Below are 12,919 nucleotides of genomic sequence, written 5' to 3'. Positions count from 1 at the left end.
AGTATTTGATTAGTTATGAAATGCTAACACATCTGATTGATGGACTTTTCACTGTTGCAGAAGAAATGTCTTCTTTTTTGTTAAACATGTCTTGTTTAATTTGACAAATCATTTTGAGTACTTATTCTCCATCAAGCATTGTTTTAAGTTTTAGGAATGTAGCTGAGAATAAGAATGAGATCTCTGTTCTCTGGAGCTAATGAGCTGGGAGGCAGATAGCAAACGAGTAAAGGAGAAAGTACATACCCAGACATGGTGACACGTGGCTGTAATTGCAGCTGCTTGGGAGCTGAGGTAGAGGGGCACAATTTTAAGGCCAGAAACTTAGTGAGACTTTGTCTCAAAATAGTCTAGGGAGGTAGCTCAGTAATTAAATCCCCCAGTATTTCAAAGGATAGGAAGGAAGGGGAATGGAGGAAAGGAGCAGGGGAAGGGAAGGAAGAGGAAAAATAGAAGAAAGGAGGGTGTACTATGCCGAGATGTAAAACAGGATTGCATAGTGAGTGATTGGGTCCTTTAGATTGGGTAAGCTAGGTGGGACTTTCTTACCCAATAGTGTTTAAACTGAGGCCTGGATGCCTAGTTGCCCAAGATTGATAGCTTCTTTGTCAAGTTTGTTGGACTTTGAGTGTTGAAGGATGATTGATCTTCTCATGTTAGCACATTAGGCCAGTGCCACCCTTTTCATGGCTGCAGAGGCTGTTTTATGTGGTTGTATTTTGATGTATTCAGCTAGTACTTACTGGGGAATGCTTGGGTTGGCACTGAAGTTGACACCCTTGACCTCCTGTCTTTTGGCAAGCCTAATTTTAAATCAGTTTCTTTTGCGAACTATGAAGAAATAAATAATTGTAAATAATTTTACCTTTTTTATTTGTTTTTTGCAATAGAATCCAGGATTCATGGATGCTAGACAAGTTCTCTACCACTAAGCTACATTTTCAGCCCCTTTTTATTTATTGTGAGACAGAGCTCACTAAGTTGCTCAGACTGGCCTTGAATTTGTGATCCTTCTGACTTAGCTTCCTAAATAGCTGTGCCACCATCTCTGGCTTAATTTACTGGTTATGTTAGCCAAACTTTGTAGAATAGTCATTGACTGATGAATAATTTTGCTTTGATTTATAAAGTGATATTTTATATTTTTTATTTTAAGAAGAATAAAACAGAACAAAGCAGATCAGAACAAAACAATGCAAGCAACACAGGAATTCAAAATAAGACAACAGGAAATCGGGGCTGAGGATTTAGCTCAGCGGCCCAAGTACCTGCCTTGCAAGCAGGCAGTCGTGAGTTCGATCCCCAGTACCGATAAAAAGGAAAAAGACAAAAAAAAAAAAAAAAAAAAAAGACAACAGGAAATCAACAGTAGATAGCATAATGTCTCTTGTTTTTTTCGAAATAGTTGTACATATCTTCACACACAATGAATTCAAACAAAACAGTATAAAACCGATCAAAACAAAAGAATGAAAGTTCAAAACCAGACAACGAGCTGTGCGTAGTGACCCATGTCTGTAATCCCAGCACTTGGGAGGCTGAGGTGGGAGGATCATTTTGAGTTCAAGACCAACCTGGGCTACAAAGTGAACTGCATAGCAAGATCCCGTCTCAAAAAAGACAAAAAAAAAAAAAAAAAAAAAAAAATCAGACAACAGGAAAATCAATAGTGGCTACCATAATGTCTTTTGTTCTCTTCAAAATAGCTGTCCATACCTTCACAAATACTGAAATCAATGAATATAAAAAGACTAAAACCAATCAAAGAATAAAAGATTATTGGACTTCAAAACAAGATGATAGAAAATCAGCAATGGCTACAATAATGTCATTTTCTTCAAAGTGGCTGTTCAGGGGCTGGGGATTTAGCTCAGCGGCATAAGCACTTGCCTTGTAAGTAGGCAGTCGTGAGTTCGATCCCTGGTACCGATAAAAAGGAAAAAGACAAAAAAAATTTAAAAAAAAAAACAAAGTGGCTGTTCATACCATCACATGTAATAAAATCAATTCTTAAAAAAAAAAATAGGGCTGGGGATTTAGGTCAGTGGCATAAATGCCTGCCTTGCAAGCCTGCAGTCATAAGTTCGATCCCTGGTACCAGTAAATAAATAAATAAATTTTTAAAATAAATAAAATCAATTCTTGTAAATTCTTTAAAAGTTCTAGGCATGTATAAACCTGTACATGTACATCTGTCTTTTCTGTAATAGAAAAACAAAACAGAACATAGAAACAAGAAGCAAAAGGGACAAAATAAATAATAATAACAAAAAGCCCCAAACATAACAATATAGGCTTTCAAAACAAGGTGGTAGAAACATACATAACTAAGGTTATTAGTTTGCATAGTTTTCTTCAAAAGAGTTACTCCAGTTACCAGATATAAACATGTAAAATTGATCTTTTTTTTTTTTTTTTTGTCTTTTTCATTTTTATCGGTACCAGGGATAGAACTCACTACCGCCTGCTTGCAAGGCAGGTGCTTATGCCGCTGAGCTAAATCTCCAGCCCTATAAAATTGATCTTATCCTATGAATGTTAACTGTTTTGTCTCAAGAACTAACAGAATTAGTAGTACAATCATCTTAGTTATCTTACCTTATGTATACCAACTTATATCTTTTTTCCTTTCCTTTCTTTCTTTTCTCCTTTCTCTATCTGACTTAATTTTTCCCCTTTGAGGAGTTTCTTACCCATTTGCAATATTTATTGAAGATTTCTTATCTTATTTACTCTTTCAGTTTCTTACACTAGGAAGGCAATGCAGTATTGACACGTGAGTTTGATTTATTTCACTTACGAGTATGTTCTCAAATTGCATCCATTTACCTATAAAGGCCTCAATGTGATCCTTCTTTATAGCTGAGTAGTACTCCATTGTATAAAAATACTACATCTTTTTTTATCCATTCCTCAGTTGATGGGCATTTGGGTTGTTTCCAAGATCTGGCTATTATAAATTGTGCTGCTATAAACATGGGTACATATTTGTCATTGTGGTATGATGTTTTCAGGTCTTCTGGGAAGATGCCCAGAAGAGAAATAGCTAGATCGAATGGGACCTCCACTCCCAGCTTTTTGAGGAACCTCCAGACTGATTCCCACAGTGGCTGCATCAGTCCACACTCCCACCAACAGTACAGAAGAGTTCCTTTTTCCCCATAGCCTCTCCAGCATTTCTTGTTGGTAGTTTTCTGATCCTGGCCATTCTTTCTGGAGTGAGATAGAATCTCAATGTTGTTTTAATTTGCATTTCTCTGATGATCAATGATGTTGAACATTTTCTCATATATTTATTTGCCATTTGTATTTCTTTAGCTGAGAAAGGTGTATTCATCTCAGATGCCCATTTTTGGGTTGGGTCTTTGAATTTCGAGGGTCTGATTTTTTTTAATTCTTTATATGTTCTAGATAGAAGTTCTTTGTCTAAATGACAGTTGACTAAGATTTTTTCCATGTTGGATTTTCTTTTCACCTGTGTTGGAAATTTCTTTTGACATGCAAAACCTTTTCTTTTTATTTTAAAGAGGATTTTGTTTTGTTTTTGTTTTTTTGCAAAAGCTTTTTAATAAGATGTGATCTCAGTTATTGATTCTGGGAAGTATTTCCTGTGCAGTTTGATTTTTGTTCATGAGTTCTCTGCCTACCCCTGTGTCTTCAAGATTGCTACCTACTTTGCCTTCCAGCAGATTTAGTGCTTCTGTTTTAATATTTAGACCTTTGATCCATTTTGACTTTAGTTTAGTACATGGTGGGTCTAGTTTTAGTTTTTGGCATATGGAGAGCCAATTTTTCCAGCACCACTTATTAAAGAGACTACTTTTCTTTTTTGTTTTTGTCTTTTTCCTTTTTATCGGTACCAGGGATCAAACTCACAACTTGCCTGCTTACAAGGCAGGAGCTTATGCCGCTGAGCTAAATCCCCAGCCCCAAGAGACTGTTTTTCTTCCAGTGAACGTGTTTGGCCCCTTTATGAAGGATTAGGTGGCTGAGTGTTTGTAATTGTAGTTGTATCTTCTAATTTATTCCATTGATCTTCAGGTCTGTTTTTATTCTAGTACCATGCTGATTTATTACAGTAGCTTTGTAGTATAACTTAAGTCAGGGATTGTGGTGCCTCCTGCCTTGCCTTTTTTGCCCAGAATTGCCTTTTTTATTCTAAATCTTTTCTGATTCCAGGTGAATTTTAGGAATGATTTCTCTAGATCTATGAGGTATGCTAGTGGTGTTTTGATTGGAATTGCATTAAATCTGTATAACAGTTTTGGGAGAATGGCTTTGTTCTTCCTACCCATGAACAAGGAATATCTTTCCATTTTCTGAGATCCTCTTTAATTTCTTTTTTCAGGGTATTATATTTTCCCTGAATAGATCTTTTACTTCTTTTGTTAGATTGATTCCTAAGTATTTTATTTTTGGATGCTCTTGTGAAGGGTGTGGCTTCTATTATTTCCCTCTTAGTGAGTTTGTTGTTGGTGTATAGGAATGTTATTGATTTTTGAGTGTTAACTTTGTATCCAGCTACATTACTGAATTTTGTTATTATACCTAGGAGTCTTTCAGTGGAGTTTTGGGGGTCTTCTATGTAGAGTATCATGTCATCTGCAAATAATAATTTCACTACTTCTTGATAATTTGCTGCATCCTGTTTGCCATTATTTTATTGAGGATTTTTGCATCTATGTTCATTAGGGAGACTGGCCTGGAGTTCTCTTTTTCAGTTGGGTCTTTCTCTGGTTTTGTTATTAGAGTAATACTTGCTTCCAGGAATGAGTTAGGGAGAATTGTTTCACCTTCAATTTCATTGAAGAGTTTAAGGAGTGTAGGCCTTAAGTCTTCTTTGAATTTCTTTTTTTGTCTTTTTCCTTTTTATCGGTACCAGGGGTCAAACTCACGACTGCCTGCTTGCAAGGTAGGCACTTATGCCACTGAGCTAAATCCCCAGCCCCCTTCTTTGAATTCCTTGTAGAATTCCACAGTGAATCCATCAGGACCTGGGCTTTTCTTTGTTCATAAGGTTCTAATTACATTTTCAATTTCATTAATTGAAATTGGGTTGTTCAGCAGTTTTACATCTTCTTGATCAAGCTTTTATAATTCATATGTTTCTAGGAATCTATCCTTTCTTCTCTGTTATCAAACCTATGAGAGTACAGGTTTTTGAAGCAGGTATTGATGATCTTCTGTATTTCCACAGGGTCTGTGGTAATTTTTCCCTTTTCATTCTTTGCATGATTTGAGTTTTTTCTTTCCTTTTTTTTTAATAAGGATGGCTAGGGGCTTATCAATTTTATTTATTCTTTCAAAGAACCAACTCGTTGATTCATTGATTCTTTTTATTGTTTTCATAGTCTTTATTGCATTGATTTCTGCTCTGATATTTATAATCTCCTCCCTTCTTTTGGCCATGGGCTTGACTTGCTCTTCTTTTTCTAGATGTTTGAGGTGTAGCATCAGGTTATTTATTTATGTTTGTTCTGTTTTCCTGATGTGAGAATTCACTGCAATAAATTTTCCTCTGGGAACTATCATTGCATCCCACAGGTTCCATTAAGTTGTATTTATATTTTCATTTGCTTGCAGATCTTGCTTAATTTCTTCTTTAATTTCCTCTGTGATTGCTCAAGTGTATTATTCAATTTCCACGTGTTTGTGGAGTTTTTGCAATTTCTTTTATCATTAATTTCCAGTTTCATGGCACTATGGTCAGATAATATGCATGGCTTAATTTCAATTGTTCTGCTTTTATTTAAGCATGTTTTAGGGGCTAATATATGGTCTATTTTAAGAGAATATCCCATGTGCTGCTGAGAAGAATGTACATTCTGATGTTTTTGGGTGGAACACTCTACACATCCATTAAGTCCATTTGTTCACAGGTGTGTTTCAGTTCTGTTATTTGTTTGCTGATTTTCTGTCTAGTTGATCTGTTTCTTTATGTCAGTGGGGTGTTAAGATCTCCCATTATAATTGTGTTATTGCTTATTTGATTTTTCATTTCTATTAACATTTGTTTTGTATAGTTGGGTGCTCCTGAATTTGGTGCATATATATTTAAGATTATTATCTCTTTCTCTTGAAGTTTCCCCCTAACTAGTGTATAATAACATTTTTTAAAATCTTTTTTTGTTTTTGTTTTTTTCGTTTTAATCGGTACCAGGGATCGAACTCACGACCACACACTTTGCAAGGAAGGCGCTTATGCCGTTGAGCTAAATCCCCAGCCCCTAAATCTCTTTTGATCATTCTTGGTTTGAAGTTCACATGGTCTGCAAACAGAATAGCTACCCCTGCTGTTTTTTGGATTCTTGTTGCATGAAGTATTGTTTTTCATCCTTTGACTTTCAGTCTATGAGTTTCCTTTTGGGTTAGATGGGTTTCTTGTATACAGCATATGGTTGGATGTTGTTTCTTGATCTATTCTGCCAGTCTGTTTCTTTTAGTGGGTGAATTGAGGCCATTTACATTAATGGTTATAACTGGTATAATACTGATTTATTTTTGATATTATCTTTCTGCTGTTGACTCTTTATCTTTCCCCTCTATTTTATTGTTTGTCTTGCTCAGTGGTTTTTTCCTGTATCTATCTAGAATGTCTTTCAGTATTTTTTGCAGGGTTGGTTTTGTGGTCATGAAGTTCTTTAGCTGTTCTTTGTCATGGAAGTATCTTATTTCTCCATCAATTTTGAAGGGCAGTTTTGCAGGGTATTTCAATTTGGTTTGGAAGTAGTTTTCCTTTAGGTTCTGAAATACTTCACTCCATGCTCTTCTTAACTTCATTCTTTGTGTTGAGAAGTCTGTTATGATTCTGATAGGGTTTCCTTTATAGGTGATTTGTCTCTTCTCTCTAACAGTTTTTAATATCCTGTTCTTATGTTGGATTTCTGGGATGTTGATTATTATATGTCTGCATGTAGTTTTATTTTGGTGATGGCTATTTGTCTATATCTCAGTTTCCATTCTCATATTTGGGAAATTTTCAGCTATTACTTCTGTAAATAGCCTCTTTATATCATTTGTGTTGTCACCTTCTTTTTCATTTATACCTATCAATCTTATGTTCTTTTTCTTTGCATCATCTTGTAGCTGTTTGAATCATTATTTCCTGATTCCTTATTATTTTTAAAAGGTCTTTCCTTTCCTGTTTAGGAGCTGCAATCTTGTCTTTGAGGGCTGAAAGTCTATCCTCACTTTCACTGAGGCAGTTTTGCCAACTTTTGATGGAATTTTTGATTTCCTGGATATCTCTTTGAATCTGTTTCATGCATTCTGTTCATTTTTTATATTGCTTATCCAAGGTTTCCTTTCCAAGGTTTTTATATTGCTTTTTGCATTGTTCCTCTAATTTTTTAACTGTCTTCTTTAGATGTGTTCAACATTTCTTTCATTGCATTTATCATTTCTGCTTTTAGCTGGGAGATTATTTCTGATCTGATTTCTTTCATAGCTTCCAAGAGTTGTTTCTTTACTTCAGTAGCTGTCATTTCAAGAGTTTCAGCTATATGGCTTAAGTTTCTTCTGTGTCCGTGTCTCTTAGGCCTGCTTGGAATAGGCTGGAGGATAGAGATTTTATTTCGCTCTTTGGTTTTATCATTTCCTATATTCCCTTAGGAAAGCTGAAGGCCAGGTCTCTGTTGTTTCTTAGGTTGAGAATATCTATCTCTACTGCAGGGAGTTTCCCCACTTGAGTGGAGCTTGTTAGACAGACCTTACCAGGTGGCTCCCAGCCACTCGGGGTCACTGGGTGGGGCCCAAGTGGGCCCAGAGGGACCTTCCTGTGGGTTCTGCGGTGACAGGGGATGCTGGGTGGAGCCCTGCTAGTCTCCAAGTAACATGCCAAGGGTTCCCATGGGGTGGAAATTGCTACGCGCACTTTCATCTCACAAGGCGGAGCACAGGCAGCTCCCGAGCTCTATTTTTGCTTTTTGAGACAAGATGTCACTCTAGTCAAGGCTAGTCTTAAACTTACTATGTTGCCCAGGCTAGCTTTAAACTCTCAGTGATCCTCCTGCCTCAGTCTCCTCAGTGCTAGGATTACTGCATCACCATGCCCATCTAATTTCATTTATTGGTGGTATTTTACTTGAATTTGGGTGAAGATAACTGCATGTTTATAAATCTATGGCTTTTTTTAAAGTGAGGGGAAGAGAAAGAGTTTGAAGGGAGGGGAGAAAATGGGAAAAAAAGAATCAAGTTATATCATATACAAGTACGAATTCCCTATGATGAATGTGATCATCATGTATACCTAAAATCTGCCAATAAATTTAATTTTAAAAATCATAAAAGAAAATCTTTGGCTTAAATTCTTAAGAATTAGTATAGTTTGCCAGGCCCAGCCCAAATGATACTGTTTTTATCCATTCCACGGTTGATGGGCATTTGGGTTGTTTCCAAGATTTAGCTATTACAAACTGTGTGGCTATAAACAGGTATGAATATATCACTGTGGTTGGATGCTTTTCATTCTTTTGGAAAGATACCCAGGAATCAAATGGCTGGATCAAATGGAACCTCTAGACCTATTTTTTGAGGAACCTCCACACTGATTTCCATAGTAGTCGCACCAGTCTACACTCCCACCAATAGTTGAGAAAGGTTCCTTTCCCCCCACAGGCCCAGCAGCATTTGTTATTGGTTGATTTCCTTTTTTTTTTTTTTTTTGATACCAGAAATCAAACTCAGGACCTTGCCAAACCAGTGCTGTGCCACTGAGCTATATCCCTGGCCCTTGCTTTCTTGATGATGGTCATACTTTCTTGGGTGAGATGGACTCTCTTGTTTTAATTTGAGATAATTTCTTATAAAGTGACAAATTACCCAAAAAATGATAAAAGTATAAAAAATAAATAAAGTGACAGAAAACTGCTGGGTTTGGTCTTGCATGCCTTTAATCCCAGCCATCAGGAAGCTGAGGCAGGAAGATCTCAGTAAGTTCAAGGCCAGCCTGAACTACATAGCAAGACTCTTATCTCAAAAACAATTTTACAACAATTGTAAAAAATAGAATAATTAAAATGTGACATTACATATCTCTGCTTCTCTTTTGAAAAATAGATCAAACTATTGTTCTTTGGTGGTTCCCACCTTCCATGGCTTGTTATGAAGTGGCCAACCTGTTATTGATTAGTAGTTAGTGAGAAAACTTCCATTATGAAAGTATAAGCTCTTGTACTTCTGTTCTTCATGAAAAGAGATTCCTCTCAAAATCACACCTTCCCCGTTAGAGTATTTATGTTTACCATAATATTACATGTGATGATATGGTTACAGATACACAGTTTTATCTACACACATGCGTGTGTGTGTGAGATGCAGCAATCTTAGGCACTTTGATAAAGCATGTTTCTATAGCACCCTGTGCTTTGTCAGCCCACAGACCTACAGCAGGCATTCCTGGGTCACAGGTCTCAGTAGCTTTCTTACTACTCTTCATGGGGAGAACCTACATGATGGCTTGACCCAGTGGACATATTTTGGTGGTCTAAAAGGTTTGCTTCCCTCAATAACAGTGTTTATAGAGTGTTTGCTATGAGCTAGGCCAAACCACACACTGGAGAATTTGACTTATGTCTATGCCATATACTCTTTTTAGCTGGGTTTTTTTTTTTTTTTTTTTTTTTTTTTTTTTTTTTGTCTTTTTCATTTTTATCGGTACCAGGGATCGAACTCACGACCGCCTGCTTGCAAGGCAGGTGCTTATGCCTCTGAGCTAAATCCCCAGCCTTTATGCCATATACTCTTGGAGGACTATGGCAGTTATTTTATATTTGCTGTTACTGGGTCCCTTTGTTTTCAGAAAACTGAAGGTGACTAAGTGATACGCTGCCTTGAAATCAGAAGTGAGACAAGTAGCATAGTCATTTAGTTCCAGAACACAAGGCACCCTAGATCTATACCATGGAGAAAGATTGTGTGGGAGTCTGGAATAGAGGGGATTCAGCCTTTGCTCCATGCTCACAGTTCATTGAGGCGCTCTTACTCATTTTGTGTGAGGCCCATTGTCCAGGACTACAGGATGCTACATGTCTCCAGGGAAGTGGTACGAGACACTAGTTTTAGACCAGGAGTTGGGTTGGAGTGTCAGCTTACTGCTTAGGCAAGTTCCTCACCCTCTCTGTTGATTCCTTGTCTGTTAAACAGATCCAAGCTTCACATGACAAGGGCCACATGTGCTCATTTACTAGTGTGTTCTCAGCGTTCCTCACAGGGCCTGTCACGGAAGTAGTGGTGTCTGCCAGTTTCTTTAGAAATGATTCACCAATTAAGGGACTGGGGATTTAGCTCAGTGACATAAGCGCCTGCCTTGCAAACAGGCAGTCGTGAGTTTGATCCCTGGTACCAATTAACAAAAAAAAAAAAAAAAAAAAAAAAAAGAAATGACTCACCAATTAAACATACTCAAGTTTCTTCCTCCCTTGGACAAAGAATTGGACAAAACAAGCCAAAGATGGTACCAAAAGTTTATTTGAAAAGAGAGGGGTAAAAGGCTAAGGAAAAACTGCCTCTGCAGAGCAGACTTGGCCAAACAAAAGAAAAAAGGACAAAAAGAGCAAGAGTGAAAGTACCTCCTGTGTGTGAAAGACAGCATGGGCTGCCATGGAGTCACAATAGTGGGCGCCCTGTGACATTTTTATCTTCATATGCAGGACTCGTCTCATAGGAACCTGCAAGAAGTTCTACGTACAGAGTGCTGGGAACTGTCTGGTGCAACCCTGGAACCTCATAATTGACAAGTCCCACTTACTTTTCCCCAGCCAGCTTTACCACACCCTACCTCCTATAGCATTAGCATCCAATATATAAGTGTTACCAGGTCACAGTCTTGGGCTTCCTGTTGGATACTTAGGCTAGATAGGATTTTTGTGTGTTTTGACTATGAAGTGTCACTTAAATAATCAACTGTTGTCCTTGAAGAACATAAATATCTTGAGTTCATTTTATTTTCTCTTCAAGAATGAAGGAAGGTGACACTGACATTTCTTTGTTACCTATCTAGCATTCAGTATTTGAAAACCTGGATTATATGAACTCATCTGGACTTATATGTTATGGGTACTCAGGTTCTTTCTGTGAGTTGATGTTCATGGCCACTTTTTTGTAGCAGCTTGTCCTAGAACAAGGTACCCACTGTCCTGCTTTGCTTGTCTCTTCTCCAGGTACAATTTCATGATGCTGGCACTGTCGTCTTCATTCCTGGTGTTGTCCTATCTCCTGACCCGTTGGTGTGGCAGCGTGGGCTTCATATGGGCCAATTGCTTTAACATGGGCATTCGAATCACGCAGAGCCTTTGCTTCATCCACCGCTACTGTCAAGGCAGCCCCCACAGACCCCTGGCTGGCCTGTGCCTGTCGCCTGTCCTCCTTGGAGTATTTGCCCTCACCGGTGGGATCACTGGTATTTCAGAGGTGAGACTCTGCAGCCTGCACACCACATGATTCTGCAGTCTCTCCACTGTCCCTCCTGCTAGGTTTCCCTTTCCCACCCTGTCTGAGCCAGCTGGACAAGTCTTTGCCGCCTTTTATCCCACCAGGCCTCTAGAGCATCATCTTATGATAAGTGTCACAGAGGATATTACCAGTGGGGAGAGAGTAGGTGCCCGGTTGGCCTTTTATGTGACTTAAAAGCTGGAATGATAGCCACCTTCCCGGCTTGTTTCAGAGGGAGGTGGTACAGACTGAGGAGGCAAGCAGTGACAGTGGTTTCTCTCCCCAGGTGTTCCTCTGCTGTGAGCAAGGCTGGCCTGCCAGACTGGCACACATTGCTGTGGGGGCCTTGTGCTTGGGAGTTTCTCTGGGGACAGCATTCTTCACAGAGACCAAGCTCATCAATTTCCTGAGGACTCAGCTGGGTGTGTCCAGACTTGCTGACAAAATGACATGAGTGTGGAGATGCCTTGGCATCTGGACCAACTGAGGAAGTTTTTGGGCAGAATACATTGCTGTGCAAAAGCCCAGATGATGGGTCTGAAGTGGAGTGTGCTATCCAGTAGGTGAGAACCGTGGATGAGTCCCTGACCTCCATTTGAAGGAGGAGTTACCTTTTTTTTTTTTATACTGGGGATCAAACTCATAATCATGCTTGCTAGGCAGGCACTTATGCCACTGAGCTAAATTTCCAGCCTCAGGAGTTACATTTTTAAGTGAAGAGCGAAAGACCCTTTTAAAATAGACATATTTTTCACTATTGTTTTTTGAATTTGCATTTTTCCTTTTTATGAATGAACTAATCCCTGTTAGATGTGATTGAAATTTGGAGCTATGTGTTCCAACAAACTATTGTGGATGTTAATAATTATCTTGCTAAGAAAAATAAACAATAAAAAAAATCTGGCCAAGAAAAAGAGGTATAACCATTTACTCTTAATAAGTATATTTAGTTTCTTTAATAAAATAAGGAAAGTATCAGACTCTAAAGTGTACACACCTATAATCCCAGCACTGGAGGGAAGCTGAGGCAAGAGGACCATAAATTTGAGTTAGCATCTGGCTCCTTAGCAAGACCTTGTCTCAAAATGAAAAATAAAACAGGGTAGAGGATGAAGCTCAGTAGACACTACAAGATCAGAGTGCACCCCGGAATTTGGCTTTCCCCATATCAGTGCTATGTTCTACGTTTTTAGAGAAGAAAAATGTGAGAAACCCAGGAAATGCAGATTTGAAGCTTTTCTGATCACTTTTGCAGAGTGAGGGAGGGAGAATCTTTTTTTTTTTAGAGACAGGGTCTCACTATATTGCCCAGGCTGGAGTGCGGTGGCTATTCACAGGCGTGATCCCACTACTGATCAGCATGGGAGTTTTGACCTGAGGAGGGAGAATCTTACCTGTCATGGTCACATTGCATCCCCTGAGTCAGCTCATGCCTGTCTCAGCATGGGCCCTCAGGATTTGTTGGTGGAGGGAGGGAAAAGCTGGCCAA

General features: G+C 38.5%; 1 protein-coding gene across 2 annotated transcripts in view; it reads left to right on the top strand.

Moving 5' to 3' along the window:
• The window catches only part of Rft1 (RFT1 homolog), a 47,432-nt gene extending 35,088 nt beyond the window's left edge, over window positions 1-12,344 (top strand). For both annotated transcript variants that reach the window (XM_003480096.5, XM_023561715.2), the window contains 2 exons: window positions 11,160-11,409; window positions 11,717-12,344. In XM_003480096.5, the coding sequence (XP_003480144.2) occupies window positions 11,160-11,409; window positions 11,717-11,884 (418 nt within the window). In that variant the 3' untranslated portion in view covers window positions 11,885-12,344. The remainder of the gene's footprint in view (window positions 1-11,159; window positions 11,410-11,716) is intronic.
• Window positions 12,345-12,919: the final 575 nt, after the last annotated feature.

Source organism: Cavia porcellus, unplaced genomic scaffold (assembly GCF_034190915.1).
Source record: "Cavia porcellus strain 051 isolate PalLab524CR breed Dunkin Hartley unplaced genomic scaffold, mCavPor4.1 scaffold_10, whole genome shotgun sequence".
NCBI classification, from domain to species: Eukaryota; Metazoa; Chordata; class Mammalia; order Rodentia; family Caviidae; genus Cavia; species Cavia porcellus.
Note: the sequence above shows the minus strand (reverse complement) of the source record. Positions and strands in the feature narration are given on the sequence as shown.